Source organism: Kogia breviceps, chromosome 2 (genome assembly GCF_026419965.1).
Source record: "Kogia breviceps isolate mKogBre1 chromosome 2, mKogBre1 haplotype 1, whole genome shotgun sequence".
Lineage (NCBI taxonomy): Eukaryota > Metazoa > Chordata > Mammalia > Artiodactyla > Physeteridae > Kogia > Kogia breviceps.
This window is the reverse complement of record NC_081311.1, coordinates 28,606,591-28,633,630: the sequence shown is the minus strand read 5'-3', so window position 1 is coordinate 28,633,630 and position 27,040 is coordinate 28,606,591. Positions and strand designations below refer to the sequence as shown.

The 27,040-nt window shown below is 41.1% G+C and overlaps 2 protein-coding genes and 1 non-coding gene across 13 annotated transcripts in view; all 3 read right to left on the bottom strand.

Moving 5' to 3' along the window:
* Positions 1-13,240, bottom strand: part of LOC131751223 (cytochrome P450 2C23-like) — a 32,635-nt gene extending 19,395 nt beyond the window's left edge. Inside the window, exons 1-3 of the mRNA XM_059054727.2 lie at positions 13,061-13,240; positions 10,794-10,956; positions 510-659 (exon numbers count right to left, since the gene is read on the bottom strand). Coding sequence (XP_058910710.1) covers positions 510-659; positions 10,794-10,956; positions 13,061-13,240 — 493 coding nt within the window. The remainder of the gene's footprint in view (positions 1-509; positions 660-10,793; positions 10,957-13,060) is intronic.
* LOC131751731 (small nucleolar RNA SNORA11) lies at positions 9,683-9,812 on the bottom strand. Its single transcript, XR_009334293.1, has one exon. It is a non-coding gene; the product is annotated as a small nucleolar RNA SNORA11 (small nucleolar RNA).
* Positions 13,241-16,680: 3,440 nt separating the features above from the next.
* The window catches only part of ERLIN1 (ER lipid raft associated 1), a 46,503-nt gene continuing 36,143 nt past the window's right edge, over positions 16,681-27,040 (bottom strand). For 7 of the 11 annotated variants that reach the window (XM_059054776.2, XM_067024878.1, XM_067024876.1 and 4 more), the window contains 3 exons: positions 26,618-26,707; positions 25,449-25,528; positions 21,901-23,809 (listed from right to left, as the gene is read on the bottom strand). In XM_059054776.2, the coding sequence (XP_058910759.1) occupies positions 23,588-23,809; positions 25,449-25,528; positions 26,618-26,707 (392 nt within the window). In that variant the 3' untranslated portion in view covers positions 21,901-23,587. Of the gene's footprint in view, positions 20,264-20,601; positions 20,670-21,900; positions 23,810-25,448; positions 25,529-26,617; positions 26,708-27,040 lie in introns of those variants that run through there. The other 4 variants (XM_067024875.1, XM_059054779.2, XM_067024872.1 and 1 more) reach the window with 2 other exon arrangements.

Sequence of the window (27,040 nt, the reverse complement as noted above, 5' to 3'; positions counted from 1 at the left end):
TTATGTTTTCCAATGAATACTGTAATAGTCATAAGAGCAACAGGTAATATTACAGAGTATTATACATGCTGGATACTGTGTAAATGTTTTGCAAACTGTAATGTTTTGCAATACTGTAATAGTCAAAAGAGCAACAAGTAATATGGAGTATTATACATGCTGGATACTGTGTAAATGTTTTGCAAACTGTATTATTTAACCCTCATTCTGAGGTTTGATGTTTAGCCCCATTTTTCACAGGAGGAAACTGCGTTTTAGAAAAGTCAAGTAACTTGTCCAAATTTACACATCCAGTAAGTGCCGAAGTTGGGAGATGAATCCAAACAAAGGGATTCGTGAGTCCTAAGTAACAGTTTTGGGTCATTTTCTTCCTGCCGCCTTTTTCCTAGTCAATGCCCTGACTCATAGAGCAGACTGTGGACTATTGCGTGCCTCCCAAAGGAGGAGCTTTGGTGGGAAGCTCTGTGTGTAGAAGCCCCTTGCCCCAAAGGATGGTCAATGGAACGCACCCTCTGTTTTCCTGAGCTCCTCGACCAGAAACTGGGCCTCCTCCTGGACCCTCTCCTCGAGGCTCCTCTTCCCCATCCCAAAGTTCCTCAGAGTCATGAGGGAGAAGCGCCGCATTTGTTTCCACCTGTTTCCATTACTGAAAAAGATTCCTAGGAAAAGAAGCAAAGAGCAGGAAAGAATTTTGCATCATGGAGTCCGACTTTCCCTGAAGCTTATCTCTTGTGTCCACCCTGCACTGTTGCCAGTGCCCCTTATCAGGGATTTAGCAACTGGCCTTTGAAGAGCACAACATATTCTGTGGTTTGGGTGAAATATTTGTCACAAAGAAAATAAAACCCAAGCTCTGATCAACAGAGGGCAGGGGTGATGGAGTCAGGAGGCGGGATCATTGGCAGGTAGAGAACATTCCCAAGTGTGGGAAGGGACCTCTGTCTGGTTTTGTTAAAAATAGTAAAGACTGGCATGTGTTCTCACAAACCTCTTTCCTGAGTGTCTGTTTTACACTTAATATTCTTCTAACTTGTGGTTTAATTCTACCTGTGATTTTCTCTATTAAAGGATAAGCAACTGGAAAGCAGAGCAATAGGGAATATATGTTTCCATTCGCCTCTGAATTTACTACAGCTAATGTTAGCTAATCTGAACAAGAAGAAACTCAGGAGCAAAGGAACTCAGTATGTTCACACCAGTGTTTTTTCATTCCTTCCTCTGTACAAAACCAGTTACGTGTCCTGAATTTCCTTAATGCACCACCAGTTTCCTAGTGCCCCAAATCCAAACCTCAGGGCATCTTCACATCCCTCTTGCCCTTCACCCTATACATCTGCACTTGGTAAATCCTGTCGATTCCACCTCCAAAATGTCTTCCTCATCTGTCCCTTCTTGTCAATTCATACTATGCTACCACACTTCAGGTTCTAACACTTTTACAGATTTTAAAAGTTCTAATCATCTTCAAAGCAGTTTCCCCTTTCACTCCTCTAAATCTACAGTTTCCAGGTTACTCAAAATCAAATACAGGGACAATTAGGCTGGTGCTAAAAATCATTCAATGGGTCCCTCTACCCCACCTCACCTCCCCACCCCAGTCTCATTCTGACACCTTTAAAACCTCAAACATTTCCATCATTCTCTCCCTTGGCTCTAACTCTGAGCTTATAGACCAATCACAGCTGTTCACTAAATGCAACTACATTGTTTTGCACCCTTATTTTGTTCATTTTCTCCCTTTTGCTGACAAGTCTGCTCCCGCCCTATTTGCTTTGTTGAGTTTCTAGCTTTCCTTTAAGAGCCATCTTGAAAACCTTCTCTTTGAAGTCTTCCCTATCCTCTACTGGAGGTAATCTTGCCTTCCTTTAACTGAATTGGCTTGCGTGATGCTTTAATACAATTTATCTTTTCTACCTTGTATTACAGCAATTTGTTTACTTGTGTTACTTCCTATACTAGATTTTGCTTAGTAGTTAAGTGACTGGCGCATCTCTCCAAATATTTCCTGTGACACATGATGATCTCTTACCTTAAACACAGAAGATGTTCAATACACAATAATTTAAATATTCATTTCACATCTACCAAATTAGCAAGCATAAAAAGAAATTTGTACCTAAAGCAATCAAGCTTGTGGCAAATTTGGTGCATTGTTTTGCCTTTTTGCATATCACGACCTATTTTGGAAATTAAAGCAATATTTATAGCAAAAACTATTAAAATTGTCTTTGATCCATTAATTGCTTTCCTAAGAATTTACACAAAGAAATAATTAAGCAAAAGTTAAAAAGGTGTACACTACAATGTCATTTATACTGATTTAAGAAATTTGTAAACAATCTAAATGCTAATGATAGGGTAATTTTTTGCATAATTATACAATGATAGTAAATCAGTATTAGGAAAAGTAAGCAATTGTTAAAATGATGATTATGAAAACTACATAAAAATAGCAGAAATGTTAATATTTAAAAGAAAAATCAGTATACAAATATGTCTATACTATAATTACAACTATGTAAAATATGTGTGCATATGAACAACATCTGGGAGATGGAACATAAAAATAAATATGTTACATCGACTATACTTCAATTAAAAAATTAAAAAACAAAAAAATTTAAGAATAGGTTAGTGTATTGAGACTATGGTTAGTGGCTCTGGGTTCTAGAGTTAGGCAAATTGAACTCAAATCTCTACTCCAAAACTTTCTAATTTGGGTGAGTTATTTAACTTCTGTTGCCTCAGCTTTTCATCTGTTGAATGGAAATAAAAAATATTTTCTTCATGGGGCCACTGTGTTAACAGAATATGGTAATACATGAGAAACCCCCAGCACAGTATCTGGCACATAAGAAGTATTTTATAAATATTAGTTAATATTATATAATTATAGCTATTATAATAATAATTCAATAATACTCCAATTATTATTGTAACATCTGTTTATAATAATTATTAATAATAACATCATTATCATTATTGGATTTTAGGACTATTTTTTTTTTTTTTTTTTTTTTTTTTTTTTTTTTAGGACTATTTTTATCTCTTTTAATTTTTAACTGTTTTTGCATCACCTTTAAATCAAAAACAATTACAAGTTTGGTAAAATTTTTATTTAATCCTTAATTAGACTTTTTTTTTTTTTTTTTTTTTTTTTTTTTTTTGCGGTATGCGGGCCTCTCACTGTTGTGGCCTCTCCCGTTGCGGAGCACAGGCTCCGGACGCACAGGCTCAGCGGCCACGGCTCACGGGCCCAGCCGCTCTGCGGCATGCGGGATCTTCCCGGACCGGGGCACGAACCCGTGACCCCTGCATCGGCAGGCGGATTCTCAACCACTGTGCCACCAGGGAAGCCCTCCTTAATTAGACTTTTAAATGTTGCCTTTTTTTGTTCTTCATTTATTCTTCCATTTATCTAACAAATTTTTATTGCTATCCTGTGCCAACTAAAGCATGTCACTTGCCATCCAGCTCTACAAGGATTAAGTCAATGGCCACTGCAGTCACTGACCTTCAACAGACCCTGAAAGGAATTCAGGGGGGAGATCAGGAATGAGGCACTTTGTGCTCTGGGGAAACTGACAGAACAGGCCTTCAGATAGTTAGATATTTTCAGGAGAAAACTTTAGGAACTCAATTTCTTGCATTTCCTCATACTTAGAAAAGCAATAAAATCATTTAGGGAGACATCTGTTGCTCGTGACTAGCAGCAGCCTTCTACTGAGATGGGTGCTTGATTGGACATACCCCCTTCACCAAATCATACATATACTGACCTCCCCCACTGTCTCTTTGGAGCAGTTTCTCAGAGCTATCTGAGACGCTGTCTCCCGGGCTATAGTCCTCATTAAGTCCCCAAACAAAAGTGAACTCACAGCTCTCACACTGTGCATTTTTTGTTTGGTTGACAATGGCTATATGCCAGATTCTAAAAATATTACTACCATGAACACTCTTGTTTATAATTTTTCCCACATCTTGTGTTATCGCTCAAGATAGGTTTCTAAAGGGGAATTACTCCATCATTATGGATGTCTCTTAAGAGAAGTTTGGTTGTCAGGGGCAAGAAACCTGGAACAGTAACCGAAGGGAGTTGTGAGGAGAGTGCTGTGGAATATTCACAAGCTCCTGGGAATGATTCACTGGAGAGTGAGTTTATCAGTCACAGTCCAACCAGCAAAAGAGAAGCCTCTCTCAATATTTAAAACCGAGGAAAATTAATCCAGGGAATTGGTTTTAAGGTGATGGAAACACCGAGAAGCCAAACCAGGGACGGCGAGACGACTGGTAATTATCAACAGCAGAAAACTGCTACTATCTCCCCATGGAAGGGACAAAGGAGCTCAGTGGCTGGGGTTACCTGACCAGGAACCAAAGTGGCCCTGGAGTTATGGCGGGACATGCAGCTCTTGGAAGAGATGCTATCTGAGGCACAGACAGAGGGGGCCCTCTGGCTCTCCTTCCACTCCTCAATCTCTTGCCAGTGCCTCTCTTTGGTTGATCCCAGTCAGAGCCAGCTGTTGAAAGAGTGTGGGAATTTCAGCTTGCAGTAACTATAGCACAGGGAACCAGGACCAGTCGGGAAGAGAGAGGAATGGCTTTCAAGACAAGCAGAGAGAGATGGGTAATCAGGGATGGAGAAGGCATTACCAAAGAAGTAAAATCCTTGGGAAGGTGAGATGCTATAGGATCTAGGGCACATGTAGGAATTTTCCCTGTCAAGAAAGGGACACTTTTTCAATTGTAACAGGAGACAAAAAAAGGAGAATGTGGGTGCAGGGGCAGATAGACCCATAGATAAAATGTTAAGAAACTGGAGAGTTCCTTTCTGATACTTCTGCTGTTACAATGAGTTATGATACAATGGTTCTGAGAGAGGAAATGTATAATGGGGGTGTTAATAGGAGGAATGAGGAGTCTCTGAGAGTGGAAAAGGGAGCCAATCAGAGGAACGTGTGGTATTAAGAGTCTAACTGAGGTTTAAAGTATTAATTTAAAGGGAAGCCAGTGTAATTACTGAGAGAATTTCTCTAGCAGTGTTTATCTTCTGGACACACGCACAGAGAAGAAGATGGTTGAATTCTTCCAGTGTTGGAGTATATGCCAGGCAAATGTGATGGCGGGAGAGAGTGCCGATATATTTTCTAGGTTCTGATTACAATAAATGAGCTATGTGAAGGCTGCTTTGATTCACTGATGCTGTCAGTTAAAAGTTTAAGGTCAAGGCTCTTGACAATATCTATTTCAGAGGAGAATCTGACATCTTCTGTTGCCCTATTCCGAAACGGAAATGCTTTTGGGAGTCTAAACCTGGGAATGTACACATATACGCACATGAAGCTCACATACAGTAGAGTCAGTCTGTTCTTTTCTCCATGTGGCGAGTTCAGCGTTGGTGCGGGGTTGTCTGTGACTCAAGGCACAAGGTTCTCTAATCCTATGTCCCACTGCAGAACCACTGGGCTCCCACTTCAACTTCTGTTCTTCAAGTTTTCCCTTATCAGTGCAGAGGTGATACTTTCCTCTTCTACCTGCTTGTTGTGGGCAGATTGTGTTTTCCAGAGTGAACCACAACAACATCTCGTGTCCCTCATTCTCTTCTGTAGTGTGACCACCACCATGTCCCCATCAAAAAGGGAAGCCTAATTCCTGTCCATTTGGATTTGGGTTGGCTTTTGGGAATTACTTGCAATGAATAAAATGGTTCTATTTTCTAAGATTTGGCCTGAAGAAGCTTTGCAGATTGGAATGCTCACTCTCCAGATGCTCCCCCTCAGGATGCCCCCTCCTGGGCTCCAGGCACCAGCGAGAAGCCCAAGCCACATGGGCGGGCCACTTGGAGATGCTCTGTTGACAGGCCCAGCTGAGCTCAGCCTTTGGGTCATCCTTGCCCAGAAGCCAGACTTGTAAATGAGGAAGCCTCCAGATGATTTCAGCCCTCAGCTATTTGAATCACCCTTAGCTGCTTTATTTGGAAAAAAAAAAATTTGGATGTCTGCTAAGGCCCCAGGCCTTGTGGATCAGAGAAAACCCCTTCCACTATGCCGTGTTCAAATTCTTGATCACAGAATCCGTGAGCATTAAAAAAAAGTGGGGGCTGGGGGGTTGTTGTTTTACATCCCTGAGTCTGGGGTGGTTTGTTACACAACAAGAGATAGCTGTGATACTTTCCTATTTTTCTCACTTTGCTCAGAATCTATAACCATTATGTAAATATCTTTTTCAAAAATATACTTCTCTTTACCACATCTGCATCCCTGCAGGCATGGACTGTTCCAAGGAAGCAATGCCCTCTCCACTCCCACTGCACTGGGGCGAGTATGTGCATGGGTGAATAATTACATAGTTGGTTGTTTCTGTTTATGTAAACTAGATTCCTCAATAGGTCTCTACAGTTTATACGTCCATAGATATAGTACTTTCCAAAAGTGTTACAGCATTGCACTCCTCCAGGTAAAGAATGAATGGCTGTTTATCCATACCTTTAAGAGCACTAAGTTATTTTAATTTTTGCATTCTAGCGACTGAACAATGGCATCTAAAACTGGTATGTGGATTGAATGAATATGTTAAAGTAAGGAGGCCTCTCTGGCACTTGCCGCCTGCGTGTTGGTAGAAATCCCAGAGTTCCATGCATCGGAGGCCCTTCCGCCACGGCTGCCATTGCAGAGCAGCAGCCACGGCTCTGCGCTACCCATGGCTTTGGGCCTCAACAAGGGCCACAAGGTGACCAAGGACGTGAGCAAGCCGAGGCACAGACGCCGCCGCTGGCGCCTCACCAAGCACACCAAGTTTGTGCGCGACATGATCCGGGAGGTGTGCTGCTTCACCCCTTATGAGCGGCGGGCCATGGAGCTGCTCAAGGTCTCCAAGGACAAGCGGGCCCTCAAGTTGGTCAAGAAAAGGGTGGGGACACACATCCATACCAAGAGGAAGAGAGAAGAGCTGAGCAATGCCCTGGCCGCCATGAAGAAGGTGGCAGCCAAGGGCTGAGCCCTTACCCTCTGTGCACAATAAAACTTTCTCAGAAAAAAAAAAAAAGATAAAGTAAGGGCTTGAGCTGTTGCAATCTGTCAATGAGTTAAATGTTTAAAGATTAAGACACTAGACAAAATATTGAGTTGATAGTTAACAGAAAATGTTTCAACAACATTAGACACAAATCCTCAGCACTGTATTATACTGTTCAAAGATCACTAGATCAGAAAGCTATCTAGTATTTTAGCAGACATTTCATTTACGAAGGTGTTATGTATGGGTTTGTTTCCCCTCAAAATATGTTGATGCGCTGGCCCCCAGTATCTGTGAATATGACCTTATTTGGAAATGGGGTCTTTGCAGAGGTAATCAAGTTAAAATGAGATCATTAGGGTGGGCCCAATCCAATATGACTGTACGCTTCTAAAAAGGGGAATTTGGACACAGAGACATATATACACAGAGAATGCCATGTGAACATGAATCAGAGATTTGGGTGATACATCTACAAGCCAAGGAACAACAAAGATTGCCAGCAAAGCACCGGAAGCTAGGAGAGAAACATGAAACAGATTCTCCCTCACAGCTCTCAGAAGGAACCAACCTCACGGACATCTTGATCTCAGACTTCTAGACTCCAAAACTGTGAGACAACAAAGTTCTGTTGCCCTAAGGTTTGTACCCAGTTTTGGGTACTTCATTATGACAGCCCCAGGAAACTAATGCAGAAGGAAAACTAAAATATCAATGAATGGTTCTTCTCTTTGTTATTTTCCAGGATAGAAAGTTGTAGGAAAGGAAGAGCTGAGTTATCTGTTCCCATTACAGACAAGTAAGGAGCAGTAACAAGGTTTTATAGGAAGTTTGAAAACCAATTTTCTCAGAGTTGTGAAAATGGCAATTTTTTGAGCAATAATTTTCTCCCTCTTGAGCTCAATCCAACCCAGAAGCTTCCCGCTCCAATTAAAAGTTAATTTTAGGGGCTTCCCTGGTGGTGCAGTAGTGGTTAAGAATCCGCCTGCCAACACAGGGGACATGGGTTAGAGCCCTGGTCCGGGAAGATCCCACATGCCACAGAGCAACTAAGCCCGTGTGCCACAACTACTGAGGCTGCACTCTACAGCCCGCGAGCCACAAGTACTGAGCCCATGTGCCACAACTACTGAAGCCCGCGCGTCTAGAGCCCGTGTTCCGCAACAAGAGAAGCCACCGCAGTGAAAAGCCCGAGCAGTGCAACGAAAAGTAGCCTCCGCTCACCGCAACTAGAGAAAGCCCACGTGCAGCCACGAAGACCCAACGCAGCCAAAAGAAAAAAAAAAGTTGATCTTAAAGCTCACACACAGATAATGTAATCAACGTGTTTAGAAAAAAGGGAAGAAGTACAGGGAAGGTTTGGTTGCTTCTTAGGTGAGCAAATGCATCCTGATCTTATGTAAGAGAGATCAAAAATTGCTTCTCTTTTATCACTTAGTACACTGCATAATATTTAATTAATTCTTCATAAATATGCTTTGAAAAGAATTAAGTTTCTATTTCTTTGGGGCTTGCAATTTTACAATTTGAAGTGGATTGGAGAAGACTTTCAGGTTGTCCTAGGTTTTTTTGTCTGTAATACTTCATACATATGAAGGAATATATGTAACATATGTCTAAGTTTTGAAACATAATAAAATAATTATCTGTGAGCTTATTGTCCCACTGAAGAAGGTGAGCTTGACTAAGACCATTGTAGCTCCCTGTGAGTTATCGCTCTGATCCTACCACCCTCTCCCAGCTCCCTCACCACCACCCCCCAACACCCCCATCCCCAAACCAGGCTGACATTGAAAACAGTCATTTCTATACCTAGTCATCTGTTTATTGTTGCTGCCACTATGCCACTGCAGCCTTTGTAACCTGTGAAATGAAACCCCAAGTGTGGCTTCTCCAGCTCCCTAAGCCATAAGACCTCTGGGTAACAACTTTTTTTTTTTCAAAACGTTCCCAGATCGTTTTTTTTTTTTTTTTTTTTTTTTTTTTTTTTTTTTTCTTTTTAAATTTGTGCTTTTATTTGCCAGTGTAAGTACAGTAACCTGCCAACTTTTTTATTCTAAAAAGCATTTTACATCACAGTCCAACAAACACACATATATAATGTGTATACATATATAAAAGTGAAACAGGTTTTGCCCAAAACATCTACCCTGAGTGTTAATTCTTTTTAAGACTTTTTTTTTTTAAACTAAGGCTGAACTGCACTGATACATCTAATCACCGAAGTCCCTAGTTCATCTTAGGGTTCGCTTTATGAAGTGAACAGTGTTGCACGTTCTGTGGGTTTGGACAAAAGTATGATGACATAAAATCAGTATAACGTCATACAGAGTATTTTCACCGCTCATAAAAACTTCTGTATTCTATGTATTCATCTCCCCTCTCCTCCAAACTCCTGGCAACCAGGGATCTTTTTATTGTCTCCATTGTTTTGCCTATTGTTTTGCCTTTTCCAGAATGGCATATAGACAGAATCTATTTTTCTTTCTTCCTTGAAGAGAGGGGTTCAAAGCCTTTATGCCTATAACACCACTCATGGCCCAGCCACACACGGACCAGACAGGCTCCAGGTGGCAAACACCCCCACTAAATGCTGTAGCTTTCCTTCCAGTACTGAGCCCTGTCCCACTGGTCCCGCCCAGCAGCCATGTGCAGGTGAAGGGGGGATATGTGTTGGGTATCTGTTCATAGGAAGGCCACAAGGTTTGTGCCCCTTGTCACAATGAACCCTGATTCCTGTCGGGTGTGTTGTAAACAGATGAGCCATTTCTTCAGACCCCCTGCTCTGAGCACACCCCGCCCAGATCGTTTTTTATCACAATCATATTTGCAGATTTACCTTAAAGAGAACTTGGAGTCTGTTTTTGATGTTTATCTCAATAGAGTTATCAGAGCATCTGTTGAATAATAAAAGAATTTGTCTGGTCTTTGTCCCTGGTTCCTGGGAGAGAGCTTCTAAACCCTTGGCTATGCCCACTTCTAACACAGAAACGTCTTTGTTATTCATGCTGAGTCTCTGGGATCACACTTGAGTTTATGATAATGAGGTGACTCATGGTGGATCCCTAGACAGTTTCAAGGTGGGGTTGGCCATGCCAGAAAGACCAATTTTGTATTTAGAGAATTGGAGCTTTCAGCCAAGTGATATCAGCCTGACCTCCTGACTTTCAAGGAATAGAAGGAGCTAGAGACTGAGTTCAAAGCCTTACCCCTTTGTGAGTCATGTGGCCAATGACTCAATCAATCGTGCCCAAGTAATGAAGTTCCAATTAAAAAATCTGGACACCAAGCTCTGGTGAGATTCCTGGTTGGTGAACACATCAATGCATCAGATGGGTAATGTGTTCTGCTTCTTTGGAAGAGAATACAGAAGCTCTGCATTTGGGCCCTCCCAAACCTTGCCCTATGTGTCTCTCTATTTGTATCTTTCATATAAATAAAACTGTAATTGTAAGTATGGCACCTTCCTGAGTTCTGTGAGTCATTCTAGCAAATTACTGAATCTGAGGTGGTCACGGCAACCCTGAGTTTTTAGCCAGTTGGTCAGAAGTGTGGGTAACCTGGAGACTCCTGAACTTGTGGCTTACATCAGAAGTGAGGGCAGTCTTCTTGGGAATGATGCCCTTAACCTATGGAGTCTGCACTAACTCTGGGTAGTTAGTATCAGAATTGCAGTGCAGTCTTGCAGCATCTAGTTTGTAGCTTGTTGCAGAACACACACTCATTAGGTTAATCAGACTTTTTTGCTAAAGAGAATTAACTTTTATTTTGAAACATACCATATCCTCTCTGGGTATCGTCAATAATTGGAATACGTCCTCTGTAAAGGAATTCATCACCTTGATCAATTAGAGCTTCCTTCACCGCCTCATATCCATGTAAGACCACAGTGATCTGGGATCCAAGGTACAGAGTGTAAACGGGGCCATACTCTTTGGCCAGCTGGAAAGAGATAAAGGTGGTTGTAAGGGCTATTGTGAAATCTCTGCATTGGAGGCTTCGGTGGAAATTAAGTAATGATTCACATGTAGCTTAGACTTTGCTCCGTTAATCTCCTTTCAGGAATTTAACCTGGGGTACAGTCATGGATTCATTCTTTCCTTCATCTATACATGCAACAATTGAGCAAATATTTACTAAGCACCTACACTGTGTCAGACACTGTGTCAGGAACCCTCATGGAACTTAGAGTCTAGTGGAAGTAACAGGCAGTAAATAGCCGAACAAACTACCTTTGCAATAGAAACTGAGCATAATTCTATGAAAGCGATAAAGAATGTACTATGTTGGATGATAATGGGAAAACAATAAAATAGATGAGGACTCTATGAGGAGGTAACATTTAAGGTAAAACTAAAGATGAGAAGGAAGCAGCCAGGATAAGGGCCAGAAGGAGAGCTCACTAAACAGGTATTAAAAAGGATGAAATCTATCTATTTATAGCATTGTGCCAAGTGGACAAATAGAGTGCTACAACATCTGACAGCTAGGGGTGTTTTCAAATGTATTTTACAACCATGCAGTTAAATTCAAAGCAGCCATTTGAAATTATTTATATGAGGACGTACAATGGTGCAGAAACATGTTCAAGTTATAAATTGTTGAAAAATAATGTGTAAAAATCCATTAGGGAATTCCCTGGCTGCTCAGTGGTTAGGACTCCATGCTTTCACTGTCAAGGACGTGGGTTTGAGTGCTGGTTGAGGAACTAAGATCCTCCTGCAAACTGCGTGGAGCGGCCAAAATTTTTTTTTAAAATCCATTTGTTAAAAAATCCATTGGTATATTATAATCCTCCAGTTTTAATTTATGATAATTATTTCGAAGAAGCAAAACATGACACCATTTTTTCTTTTTGCTTTTTTTTTTAAAACTTAAATGGTAGAGAATTTTGCCATTTTGTACCTCTTTTCTCTGTCCCAGGAAAATGAAACTTACTTCCTTTGTTCCCTTTGAATGTGTCTCTATATTTTAGGGCACAAAATGCCAGGTCCTCCTCTCCCAACCTCACCCTCAGCTGATGACTTTGCTCCCTATTTCACAGAGATAATAGAAATAACCAGAAGAGAATGTCCATATGCTTCTACCATAGTATCCACTTGATCTGTGCCCATGTACCTAGTTTTCTGTTAATATAAATGACTCTCCATGCTCCTAAAAAGACCCAATTCTCCAACTTGTGCACTGGATTCTAGTCCTTTCTAGCTATGGCAACATGACTTTCCTCTTTACAGCAAAATTGAGCAACATCACCCTATTTTCCCCCTTCCCCAGCCCCTGGCAACCACCATTCTTCTCCCTACAAGTTTGACTCTATTAGAGTCCACATTATCAGTGCATACAGTATTCGTCCTTCTGTGTCCGGCTTATATAACTTAGGATAATATCCTCAAGGTTCATCCATGTTGTTGTAAATGGCAGGATTTCCTTCTTTTTTAAGGATAAAATAATACTCCTCTGTGTGTGTGCATCATATTTTCTTTATTCATCCATCAGAGGACAGTAATTAGGGTTGTTCTGGAGAATATATGCTTGTACAATGAACTCACTGAGTTAACACTTTTTCCCAAAGAATATTTCCAGAGGAGTGAACGTCAGTCAGGATAGCAGAGCTGGGCTGTGTCAGAGCAAGATGTGGGGATCACTCTTTAGAAGGAGGATCACAAAGTATCCCACAGATTAGTATAAAAGAGTAATAATAATATAAAAGGACATTTATTACATTTGCTTGGCTTGCCTTTTGGTAAGTGTTACACGCAGAGAGGACTGGAAGCCTTTCAGTCAAAGTATGTTCTGACTTCATAATTTTCCCATTCACTAGAATTCAACCTATATCTCAGGTCATGTCAACACACCTCACTACCTGCTCTAAAGTGATCCAATCCAGAAAAAAAAAAAAAGATATCTGTCTTGTAATACAGAAATAGACACCCCAAAGTGTCTTAGTGGTGAGTAAAACTAAGAAAGCTTGAAGACGACATGAAGATAACCTGAAGATGACCCCCCGTTACCTGGAGATGACCAGCCTCTAATGAAACCCCCTTACCTTGGAGAGAGATGCAGGGACATCCTTGAGGTTTAGTTGCATCAGATTCCCAATGATGGGAAGGGGAGTTGGGCCAGGGGGAAGCCTTCCCCCTTTGTGACTTTTCTTCCACACAAAAAGGAAAACCAGGCAAGTGACACAAATCACAAGAGCAAGAGTAGTGACTTCCAGCAGTGCCATCTCAGATACTCGATGTTGGTAACTGTCTGGATTGCTTGTTAGCAAAGTCTTGTACACACCCGGGGTATGACCTGCCAGCCAAAGGCTGGTCTGAGTTCTTGGACTTGGAAAAACAACAACCTGGAATTGGTTTTGGCCATATTTACCTTCCTGAAGCTTGAGATTAGGGAGGATTCATATCTTTCCTACCTCTTGTTCATAAAATCTGCAACTTCTGATTTTTTTAAGCCTCTCCATTACATGTCTATCTCCTTTTAGCACTAATGATTCATTAACTATAAAGCTGGGGGATTAAAAGGTACAAACTATTAGGTATAAAATAAACTACAAGGATATATTGTATAACATGGGGAATATAGCCAATATTTTACAATAACTATAAAGAGTATAACTTTAAAAAATTTTTTCTAAAGATTTTTGGTTTGGATGTGGACCAGTTCTAAAGTCTTTATTGAATTTGTTACAATATTGCTTCTGTTTTATGTTTTGGTTTTTTGGCCACAAGGCATGTGGGATCTTAGCTCCCTGACCAGGGATCGAACCCACACCCCCTGCAGTGGAAGGCAAAGTCTTAATCACTGGACCACCAGGGAAGTCCCTAACCTTTAAAATTTGTGAATCACTATATTGTACACCTGTAACTTAAATAATATTGTACAGCATCTATACTTCAATAAATAATTTTTTAAAGCTAACAAAAAGGGCTTCCCTAGTGGCTCAGTGGTTAAGAATCCGCCTGCCAATGCAGGGGACACGAGTTCAATCCCTGGTCTGGGAAGATCCCACATGCCCTGGAGCAACTGAGCCTGTGAGCCACAACTACTGAAGCCCGTGCACCTATAGCCTGTGCTCTGAAACGAGAAGCCACCACAATGAGAAGCCCGTGCACCGCAACGAAGAATAGCCCCCCACCTCCCCACCATAGCTAGAGAAAGCCCACGTGTAGCAATGAAGAACCAATGCAGCAAATAAATAAATTTACGTTAAAAAAAAAAAGCTAACAAAAATTTTTTTAAATTGCAATCTACAATGATTGATTTTTAAGCGTTAAACTAACCTTATATTCCTAAAATGAACACCTCTTCTTTCTCATGATGTAATAAAACGTTTCTATTTTGCTGGATTTGATTTGCCATTACTTTGTTAGGGATTTTTGTACCTATGTACATGAGGAATATTGGTTTGCAATTTTGTTCTCTGTTTGGTTTTAATATCAGGTTTATGACAGCCAGATAAAATAAGTAGGCAAGTGCTCCATTTTTTTCTTAATAAAAGTTTTTAAATTTTTAATTAAAAGATTAGTATTATTGTTCCTGAAAAGTTTGATAAAATGCCAGTGAGACAATCTGATGCCTTCCTTGTGGGAATATTTTCGTTATTAATTTATCTAATTAAAAAGTTCTAGAAATGTATAATGGTGATGATTGCACAAAATTGTGATCGTCCTCAATATTATTGACCTGTACATTTAAAAATGGCTAAAATGGTACTTTTTTGTATATTTTACCACAATAAAGAAAAAAAACGCTTAGTTGGTATTTGAAAACGTTATCTCACTTGTATTTGCATTTAAGGTAATTAATGCTTTTATTTATTTATTCTTTGAGATAAATCTTACTATTAATAGTAATGTCTCAGAATCTGGACATTATCTTATGGGGAATTTGTTAAAATAAATCTTTTTCAAAATCTAAAAAAAAGTCTACTGTTGTTTCCTACTAATTACAGAAAACATTAAAAAAATCTATTTAGCTCTAAAATTCATTGTTTCAACTTTACTATTTTTATTTTTATTTTTATTTTTTTTGCGATACGCGGGCCTCTCACTGTTGTGGCCTCTCCCGTTGCAGAGCACAGGCTCCGGACGTGCAGGCTCGGTGGCCATGGCTCATGGGCCCAGCCGCTCTGCGATACGTGGGATCCTCCCAGACCGGGGCACGAACCCGTGTCGCCTGCATCGGCACGCGGACTCTCAACCGCTGCGCCACCAGGTAAGCCCCTCAACTTTACTATTTTTCACTAATTTCAGAGCCATCTATTTCTCTGTATTTTCCCACAGCAGACTATTTGCTTCCATTAACCAACTTCATTGGCCTGCATTCATATATCCTTTAGCTGTGGGGCCACTAGGCTGGGATGCAGCCATAGCCGATGATGGGTTTGTGCATGAAGAACCCAGGCATATATAGCTTAGGGACTTCATGTATTAATACATTACTGTATTCCTTCTGGCACTTTCTGTGAAACCAGAGTCCACTGATGCTTACGCTCAGTTGTTTGCAAGCATTTGTTTGCAGACGTTCCACAATGAGGTAAATTATTGACTTTGAAATGCTTGAAAAGTTAGAACTTTAATGTTTTGGACATTGAAAGCAAGTGAATAAACAGAGTGGACTGGTAAACATGTTGGAAAAGGGAAGTTTTAAAATTACCTAATCAATTTCCCTGCTTAAAAATCTTGAAAGGTTTTTTTTTTTAATTTTTGGTTTTTAATAGACTTTTCCTTTTATTACTAAAGGCTTTATGTTTCTAGAGCAGCTTTAGGTTCACAGCAAAATTGAGCAGAAGACACAGAGCTCCCATATACTCCCTGCCTCTCACCATGAAGTCCTGAACCAGAGTGGTATATTTGCATGTGTATGTCCAGTTGTCCCAGCACCATTTGTTGAAAAGACTATCTTTTCTCCATACTGCCTTTGTTCCTTTGTCAAAGATTGGTTGACTATATTTATGTGGGTCTATTTCTAGACTCGTTCCTGTCCCACTGATGTACTTGTCTCTTCTTTTGCCAATACCACACTGTCTTGATCACTGTAGTTTTATAATAAGTCTTGAAGTTAGATCATTGCCTCAAGTTCATTCTTCACTATTACACTAGCTAGATTCTGAGTATTTTCTCTCTCCATATATACTTTAGAATCAGTATGTCAGTATTCATAAAATAACTTGTTGGGATTTGATTTGGGATTGCATTGAATCTATAGATCGTTAGGAAGAAGTAACACCCTGACAATACTGAGTGTTCCTATCCATGAACGTGGACTATCTCTCCATCTATTTAGTTCTTCATTGATTTCTTTCATCAAAGTTTTGTAGTTTTCCTCATATAGATCCTGTAGGTACATATTTTGTTAGATTTATACCGATTTCATAGTTTGGGGTGCTAATATAAATGGTATTGTGCTTTAAATTTTAAATTCTGAAATGTTTTGCTTGAAAGGTTTATTTCTAACCTTTGGAAAAGTCACTGGTATGTAACAAGACTCAGAAGGCCCACCATGATCCTCTTCTCCTCTTGACACCTACCTCACCAGTATCATTTTTTGGTGCTCCTATTCTCACTAATGTTACACCTGTACTAAACTTTGGTCCATTCCTGGGAGGTTCTTGAACTGAGGTCTTCACGTTATAAGGCTTCACATGTAAGCTTTCATTTTTTTAAAGTAACAGCTTTATTGAGATATAATTCACATACAATTCACCCTTTTAAAGTATACAGTTCACTTAGTGTGGACATGTTTTAATTCTTCTGGGTAGATACCTAGAAGCAGAATTGCTGGGTCTTACGGTAACTCTTTGCTTAACATTTTGAGGAACTGTGAAAACATATTCCAAAATAGCTGTACCATTTTACATTCCTACTACCAGTGTGAGAATTCCCATTTCTCCCCATCCTTGCCAACAATGGTTATTGTCTGTCTTTTTTGTTATTGCCATTCCTGTGGGTATAAAGTCCTATCTCATCGTGGTTTTGATAGGCATTTCCCTAATGACTAATGATGTTAAACATCTTTCATGTTCTTATTGGCCATTTGTATATCTTCTCTGAAGAAATGTCTACTGAGATCCTTTGCTCATTAAAAAAAATTTTTTTTGTAAAATTTTTGTTATTCCCTGATCTTTAACTGGCTAGCATACCTTCTCATTCTTTATCTCCCCCTTCTCTTTTTTTACACTACCAGTAGTATATTCTTCCCATTTGTATACCCTCATCATAGTTGGAATTCTTTGATTAAGGTCTACCTTCCCATGAGACTGTTGATTCTGAGAGAACAAAGACTATATGTCTTATTCACTATTGTTTTGTTCATTGTTGGTTCAATACTTAACACATTTTAGGTTTCCTGGCACATACCAGGCACTTGAACACTTGAATTGTATTTAATTTGATGCTCACATTGTTCCTCCTGTTATGTCAGGAGGGCTGCTGTCTCCACTGAGAAGGTTTTAGGGGTCACCTCCTCTCTGACCATTTGTGCTCCTCTCTTCCATTGGTTGAGGGTTGTCCCTCAGGATATTAATTCTTGTGCATATCTGAGTTGAATACATCTGCAGAATGACTGCAGCTTCCATAGTATGGGAGGAACCCTGCAGTGAAAAACACCATGTTAATTGCTTGCATGGCACTGTTGAGGCATGGGGACCCAGTGAATTGCATTTTAAAATACAATAGCGTCTGGTGCTCCCATTGCCTGGAACACATCCCACCATTACCATCATTCTCTTCAGTTGCCTGGCTGCCTCCTGTATATCCTTAAAAATGTGGCTCAGATCTGAAGTTGCCTCCTAGAAATCACTAGGCTGTGTTGACCCCCACCTGTACTCCTTGCATCCAGTGTTCTGCCTGCTGTGGTACTTACACTATCATAGTTGCCTATTTATTTGCTGTACCATCCAAACCACACTCCCCTCCACCACAAGGCTAAAAGTCTTTTTTGTTGCCTCAGCAACTAGCACATACTAGATACCCAGTAAATATTTATAGGAAGAAAAGATTTAAAAATACTTGAAGATAAAAAATTGAAACAGCTGACATCTTAGTCTGCTCAGGCCGCTATTAACAAAATACCATAAACTGGGTGGCTTAAACAACAAACATTCATTTCTCAGTTTTGGATACTGGGAAGTCCAAGATCAAAGTGGCAGCAGATTTGGTGTCTGGTGAGAGCTCTCCTCCTGGTTTGCGGATGGCCTCCTTCTTGTTGTGTCCTCATATGGCCCAGCAAGACATCTCTTCTTATAAGACATCTCTTCTTATAGGAAGACATCTCATCTACTTCTATTTATGAAGGCTCCACCTTAACAACCTAATTATTAGGTTGGCCAAAAAGTTTCTTCTGTTTTAAAGTAAAAATAAAAGACACAGTTTTCATTTTCACCAAGAACTTTATTGAACAACGTATTCACCATTTTGTTCCACTACTTTCTGCCATTTTTCAGGCAACTTCATAATTCTATCTTCCCCAAATTTTTTATCTTTTTGAGGAAACAACTATTCCAGATGCCTTTTACAGTCTTCCAGGGAATCGAAATTTTTTCCATTAAGAGAATTTTGTAAAGACCGAAATAAATGGAAATTTGAAAATGCAATGTCTGGTGAATACAGTGGATGAACTTCCCAGCCAAGCTGAAACAGTTTTTGCCTGGTCATCAAAGAAACATGCGGTCTTGTGTTACCCTTATGGAAGATTATGTGTTTTCTGTTGACTAACTCCAGAAGCTTTTCGTGGAGTGCTGCTTTCAGTTGGTCTAACTGGGAGCAGTACTTGTTGGAATTAATTGTTTGGTTTTCCAGAAGCAGCTCATAACAGAGGACTCCCTTCCAACCCCACCATATACACAACATCACCTTCTTTGGATGAAGACCAGCCTTTGGGGTGCTTGGTGGTGGTTCATTTCGCTTGCCCCACAATCTCTTCCTTTCCACATTATTGTACAGTAACCACTTTTCATCACCCATCACAATTTGTTTTAAAAATGGAACGTTTTCGGTGCACCACAACTACTGAGCCTGTGCTCTAGAGCCCGCAAGCCACAACTACTGAAGCCCTGCACCTAGAGCCCGTGCTCCACAAGAGAAGCCACTGCAACGAAGAGTAGCCCCCGCTCACCACAACTAGAGAAAAAGCCCGCACACAGCAAGAAGGCTTTTTTCGCTTAACCTGTGTGGAACCCAAACATCAAAGCGATTAACACAACCAAGCTGGTGCAAATGACTTTCAATGCATGGTATAATGTTGATTGTTCTCAATTAGTGTCTTGATTTGATCGCTATCAACTTCAACTAGTCTGCCCAACCGTGGAGCATCGTCCAGCAAGATATCTCCAACACGAAACTTTGCAAATCACTTTTGACACGTTCAATCAGTCACAGTACCTTCTCCATACACTGCACAAATCTTCTGTTGCGTTTCAGTTGTGTTTTTACCTTTCTTGAAATAATAAAGCATAATATGCCGAAAATGTTTTTCTTCCATCTTCAATATTAAAATGGCTACACAAAAATTCACCAATTTTGATAAGCTTTTCTTCAATGCAGGCTGATATGACAGCTGTCACAATACAATCTAACAAAATTGTTTCGAATGAATTTAAAGACAACTAAGCACTACTAGAGCCATCTTATGGAAAAAAGCAAACGAACCTTTTGGCTAACCCAATATCTGTCAAAGGCCCCACCTCCAAATACCATCACATGGAGCATTAGGGCTTCAACATGACTTTTAGGCGAACACATTCAGCCTGTAGCAGATGGAAGGTAGAAAAATGGATAGAAAGAGATAATAGGAGAAAAACATGGAAGGCACTAATTCCAAAGAAACGTGGTAAGGAAAACAAGTAAAATGTCATTCCGAGTTATATAATAATGGACACTTGGGGGAGTGAGCAATGAATTAACAGTAAATTAGTTTAAAATGCTTACACAAAGACAAGAGACCAGAGGATAGCTGAGAAGCTGGCCCAGCTTGTTGAGATGTTCCTGGAGGGCTGCAGTTGTGGTTTAAAATCCAGCTAGCTTAGGTCACTGCTGCTGAAGACATAATTCAAATGTGTGTTTTCTGATGCACTTGTATGTATCAGGCACTGTGCTCTCTGTCCATCACAGGAACTTACAGGCTACTCAGAGACAGAAACATATATCGACTCCAATAGGCTGGGTGAACTAATGCACCCCAACAAACACCACGTGCAAATCACTATTCCAGGTGCATAAACAGATCTTGCTGAACCCACTGAAGAGCTCTGTAAGAATATGTAAACAAGTTCAGAGATATTAGGTTATTTCTCATGGTTACACACTAAGCCCTGACGTGGACACTCTAGCCTAACTTCTATGTCCTTTTTTCCCCACTACTCACCTACCTGCCTTTCACATTCATCCTTTTGTTCTTTCACACAACATAACTGACCAACTCATATGGGTCAGGCACTGTGCAAGGCATGAGCAACAGATACCATCCCAGGGAAGAGCATGGTCACAGTCCCTGCTCTCCAGGGAGCTAAACATTTGTGAGAACAGATATTAACAGGTAATGTGAGGCACGTGGAGTGTTACAAACAGGGAAACGTGGGGTGCTGACCTGAGCAAGCAGTTCCGGAAGACCTCTCTGAAGAAGTGAAGACTCTTTAGGAGTTAGCAAAGTTGGAGCTATAAGGGAGAAAAAGTAGGCCAGGTGGATGGAATAATACATGCAAAGGGACAGAGAGAAGGTACATTCAAGGACCTGGGCTGGAGAGGTCAGTGTGTACACACTTGGGACTTAATCCTAAAGCAGTCAGAAGCCACAACGTCTAATTCACAAAATTCCTTCCCCACAGCAAGAGGCAGAAATCACTTAATTCTAAATCACTTCATTTTAAGACGCACCAAAAGCCTACAGGATAATTAGTTTGAATTAAATTTCCCTGGTTTATAGCCACAGATGTAGGATACTACAGGGTTGGATCCCACAGGAACCCGAGTAAAGGGGCTGCTTTCCCCAGAACTCCCAATTATCAAGCCCTGATGCCCCAACAGCACTGTGAAATTGTCCCCAGGAGGGAATGTTGAGAGCTTGAGCAGAGCAGGTCCAACCCTGGCTCCTGCGTTAACATCTGAATTAGTGAGGTTAATTATATCATACCATTGCCAGTTATAATTTATAGTTTGTCTTTTCTCCACCTCAGGATAATGTCCCCTCCCCTCCTCAGTGTAAGTATTTCAGCTCTCAGGCAGTCTCCGAGGGGCACGCTGCTCCACATCCTCCCTCTTCCCTCCTCTGCTGCTGGCTGCATCCCACAAGGAATCAAAACACCCCTTGTTAAATTCCGTGAGTCAGGAAAGTATGGAAACCCTGCTTTCAAAATTCTCACATGAGGCTTCTGGGAAGAGTATAAGGAGAGCGTCTGTAGTTAAGTTAAACTAGTAAATAAACCGGCTCCTGAGCTATGAAATGGGCAGGACAGCCTGAGGAGCAGGTTAAGCAACAGAGAAAGGAGACGTATGGGAAAAACACAAATCACTGATAGTAAAATAATTTTATTTAGTTTCTTTTTTAAAAAAGGTAGCATTTCACATATAAATTTAGACTTCAAGATTACCAAAAGGAACATCCCTGAAGGGGGGATGGGGGGGCAGACTTTGAGCCCCAGTGAGCACAGGGAAGCACATTCCATGGAGAGTTTAAGCAGAAGTCCTTTCTTGAGAACTTCACAGTGCTACCTCCCTGTTCCTCAACTCTGCCACCAGAGCCTGTGGTTTGTAAGAAAACCCATATTCATCACTTTGGGGCAACAGTTTTTAGCTCATGGGAATAGGAAACATCTCTAGGAATGAAAGCACAAAGATCAATGATCCAGATTTCCCACAACAATCATTATTTATATGCAGCAACAATATATGACAGGTAAAGAGTTTATTATATAGTTCCAAAAATCTTTTTAAAAGGGCTAAAGAACATAAAATTCATTCATAAGGAGAATGTATATAATTAAATGAGCAAAAACAAAAAAAATTCTTTCCGTATTACAAATGCCTTTATAAGATAAGGCCCCGGGAAAAGACATCAAATCTGGGACTCCTTTCCCGTATTAAGTGTCTGGCACAACCCAGAAGCTGTCATGAGACTGACAGTTAGCTTAAAGGTTTCTGGAAGTGGTCCCATGACTTTTCTGTCTGGCTTGAACAGTGTACACAAATGGTGTCTTAAACTGTGTAAACTCAGGCCTAACTACAGGGCACATTGATTCAAGAAAGTTAATCTTAAGATTAAAAAAAGTCCAGATGAAACAGATCTCCCATAGCCACAGGCTAACTCTGTCATCCTCTCATGTAAGTTTAAATCCACTGGCTGCCTAGGAAGTCAGTGGAATAATCCTGATCTCCTAGTTGAGGTGAAAGCTGCGGAACAACTTAGATTTCAGCATCTCAGGGCCAGGAGGGAAGGAGGCAAAGATGACCAAGGGTGCTTTCTAGGTTACTCCTTGATCCACCCGGTGGGCTCCTGCTCAGTGTTGAGAAGGAGAACCCGTGGGCCAGTAACCATGGCAGCCCCAGGATCTGACCTTTAGGCAGAGGTACCGGGGCAAATGAATGTACCCCAAATCCAGTTTTAAAAATAAAAACATCCTGCAGTTATGATGCAATACTGTGCAGTGAACAGCTAGGAACTGGATGCTGCTTCTATTTCTGGTTAAAGTCCTGTTCCACTCTTGGCCAGAGCTGAGAGGTGACATAGAAGGAATTATCTGAGCCTAAAAACCAGGCACCTTAGTCACACATGGCCTGGGCAGTGACATAGACAGCCATCACCCAATGGAGGGGTATGTATGGCCCCCAGAGCTTTGGTTCAAAGCAAAGGTTTCATCTCACCCAAAACTTCAAATTAAGCTCTATCTCTGAGCCTACTAATGCAATAAACTAATGATTAGGAATCTCTATGAAGAATCTCTGATTGGGTGGCAAGGTGCATGTCCCAGCAGGCTACCATCTTGACTCTAGGAAAACAAAAAGGTGCAAATTGTATCAAGTAAACAGTTGCTCAAGTGGAAGATCATTTCCTGGGGAACTTCAGCGGACTAGATGCTAATCACATGGATGAATGCTGGGACTGGACCCCAAAGAGAAAGCCTGGGTCCTGGCATAATCAGTCTTCTTTACATTTACCACATCCTGGCCGCCTTCTCTCTGACCTCCTGTCTCTTGAATGACTGAGCACACATTTCCCTGGGGACCAATGTAAACATTATCCAATACATCTCAGCTTAGAAAAACATAGCTTGTTAAATATTTAGTGTTTAACATTCCAGTGCAGGCAGTATGTTAGCATCAGACTTTCCCTCATTCATGAGTACCAGTTTAGAAAGGAACACACACAGGATATTTGATAAAACTGCACCTGAAAAGACCATCTGGGTGCCAGACAGCTGGCTCTATCCTGCAATCAGCTGATAAACCAGGACTACCACAGGAAAGGCAGAACAGACGGAGCATGAGTTCTCTGTAAATCTGAAGAGTCGTATAACCATCGTTCCCACTTAACCCCTTGGGCCATATCTTGATATGGGAGAACATTTCCACCTGTTGCATCAACCTGTACTCTCCTTGTTTTGGATGGGGCTCTCTCCAGAGGGCTCAAGAGCCTCCTTAGAGGGGAGAGAACTTTTTCTTCCAGTCCTAACCTCTGAATATTTCAAAGCACAAGAGGAGTCCACGAACATGTTAGGGATGTTGCTGCCAAAGTAGATCTTACTGTTAGAAGCAATGGCCTGGTACCTTTTGAGCTCCAGATATTCCGGGGTCAATTTGTGCTGTGAGAGGCAAACAAGAGCAAAGGCATCAGAACACTTTGGTGCAATAGTCACTGCTTTCTTTCCTTACACAGATTTTCCCTATTGTTCTCCTGAATATCATTCCTCAACTGTGAATTGCTACCAATGACCCTCTCTCACTTTGAAGTGTGACCTATCACATTGACAGCATTTTTCAGAATGGCATAAAACTACTGCCCCTTTCAGCGTAAGGCTCACCTCAATGACACAGTCTTGACACTGTGCCTGGCCAGCTTTTCCCAAGACAGATTTGGATCACTCGTTTGGAAACTGTAATTTCTCATCTTGCCTTCATCTTGACTAAATTCCGTTCTTTTCTATAGAGTTGTGTCCTCCAATATGTTAAGTTTATTTATAAATTTACACTGGATTTCAAAGTACTGACAACTCTTGTTCTGACAACCTACCGTATCTTCAGACTTCTGAATATAGATTATGTTGTTCCTTCCTAAATGGAATAAGTTTAAGCCCTGTCTATACCTTAAATCTTGACTCTAACATTTCAGATTGCATCATATACCTTAGCAACCTCCTTCGCAACTTTTCCTGTTCCACTCTACTGTATAATTAATAGCCTTATAAACCTTGGTCATATCCTTCCCTTCTCAGACTACTAGGGGTTCTAGCTGACTTTTTTTTTTTTTTTTTTCCGGTACGTGGGCCTCTCACTGTTGTGGCCTCTCCCGTTGTGGAGCACAGGCTCCGGACACACAGGCTCAGCGGCCATGGCTCACGGGCCCAGCTGCTCCGCGGCATGTGGGATCCTCCCGGACCGGTGCACGAACCCGTGTCCCCTGCATCCGCAGGCAGATTCTCAACCACTGTGCCACCAGGGAAGCCCTCTAGCTGACTTTTAATTAACTAATTCCTACTAACTAGGTCTGTACTCTCTAGACCTAAACTTACCCCAGTCCCTATACAAAAATTGTTCACCCACACATCACCCAACTTCCTTTCTCAAATTACCACATATGAAATTCCTCATGACTAGAGTATTTTTTAAATCCAACAAACAAGCAGTACTTAACTGGGGGCATTCGGAAACGTGTATGTGTGGTGAGGGGTGTGGATTGTTAAAATAATTGGTGAGCACTATCGACAGTTTAGCAGGCAAGGGCCAGGATGCATGAGATAGTCTCAACAATGAAAAAGTGTCTCACCCCAAGACGCTAAGAATGTCTGCTGAGAAACTCTGCTCTAAACAAGCATCTACCCAAGCATCTACCCAAAAGGTCTACCTGATCTGGGAAGCAATTTTAAATGAACTTTACTCCTCTCCTGTCACTCTTGTCATTTCAGGAGAAGACCTTTAACTTTCCTGATTATTGAGCTCTTATACAGCAGTACAAATGGATGAACTTATGGCATTTGACCTGGGTTTATATATCTGCTTGCCTTTGTCCTAGCTCCCTACTTTTATAAAGAACTATACAAAGTTCTCTACCCATAGAATGTGCAACATATGTCTTTCCAAGAGACTGGCCAATTCTAGAGGGTGTGATGGTAACTACCCTTCCTTGACACTGGATAAAATCACCTCCATCGTGTTAGAACCCCCACAGGGGAAAGCAAAAACTTAACCTATATCACTAGGAGAGTGACACAGAGAGCCAGTCACCTTGTTTGAAGTGGCGTATTTGTGTGCGGCATAATACTCAGCATCTGCTTTCGCCTTCTCTCGGGCCAGGAACGCAGCATCTAGTAAGCAAAACAGTCAGGGTGTTTAAAACAGAGCAAAGTTGCAATCCATTTTCTCAGCTGGGTAAGAGTTCAGACTCTGCCTTAAGTAGAAGCCCCTTTATCCACTGCTTGATATTCCAATAATTCACTTTACTTTAAAGGCATAAAACAACATTAGCAGTTTTCAAATCCCAGTCGCCAGACAACTCCTTCTCAAAGGGGAATACTCTTGTCAAGTTAACTCTCAGCTCGTCTGAACCCACTTCATTTTCCACCTTAAGCTGCTCCTTCTTTCCTCCAGCCCTCATCACCCAGAGCCTCACACCCCATCCAGGCTCTAGGCTTTAAGTATTAATAATTAAGTCCAGACATGAGAGCTCTGCTCTATTTACCACATTGCCTCCATCCCCTTCAAATCTGATTCAGAATCAGTTAATGGAAGCATCATCATATAAGCAAAAGAGGTTGAATATTTGGTCTTCAAGACTGTGAGCTAAGAACATCGACATCCCACTATGTGTAATCAAGAGTTTGGTAGCCTCTACGAAAATTAGGGCTTCTTTTTTCCCCAGCTAATTGTTTGGTTATTTTTTTGGTTGACAGGTAGAAAAGAAACTGGTGGTGGTGGGGTTTCTTATCTTGTATATTTTTTTTTTTTTTTGCGGTACGCGGGCCTCTCACTGTCGTGGCTTCTCCCGTTGCGGAGCACAGGCTCCGGATATGCAGGCTCAGCGGCCATGGCTCACGGGCCCAGCCGCTCCGCGGCACGTGGGATCTTCCCGGACCGGGGCACGAACCCGCGTCCCCTGCATCGGCAGGCGGACTCTCAACCACTGCGCCACCAGGGAAGCCCTTGTATATTCTTTAAAACTGATTACTTTGCCTGAGAACAAATAAGCCCCAACTTAAGGATGGAAAATGAAAGGCTGGGTTTCCCATAGTCACAAACCAAACAAAAGAGCTAGATACGCAATGGCAATGAAAAAAAAATTTGTCTAGAATATCAGGCCAGCTACTTCCTCCAGACCACCCACCATAACCCAGACCCAGTCCCTGAGACAGAGAAGCAGTTCAGGATGGTCAGAGCCTCTTTTCTCCCTGAGGTACCTTCAATTTCAGAAATGCGCTTTTCAGTTTCTTTCTCCATCACCTTCTGCTGAAACCGAATTTTTGCCACTTGTGCAATCTTCTCTGCTTCTATAATTATATACAAAACAAGACCTTCAAAAACACTTCTCTAGTTCCAGAGGTACTTAGAAACATGAGCACATAGTCTAACACTTAATTATATAAGGTTTTATGGGCTCATTGTTTCATTGTTTTATCTATTCAGACTATAAACAACTCAACAGAAAAAAGGGAATTTATTTCCTACTTCACTGTTCTATTTTGACAGTGCTTGTTTTGTGGGAAGGAAGAGTACAAAGGGTGACAGTTCCAGTCCTTCATGGGATTAAATGGCAATGGTCCACAGCTAATGGGGAAAAAAAAGATACTTCATGAATGTTCTCAGAACAAAAACAGAGCAAC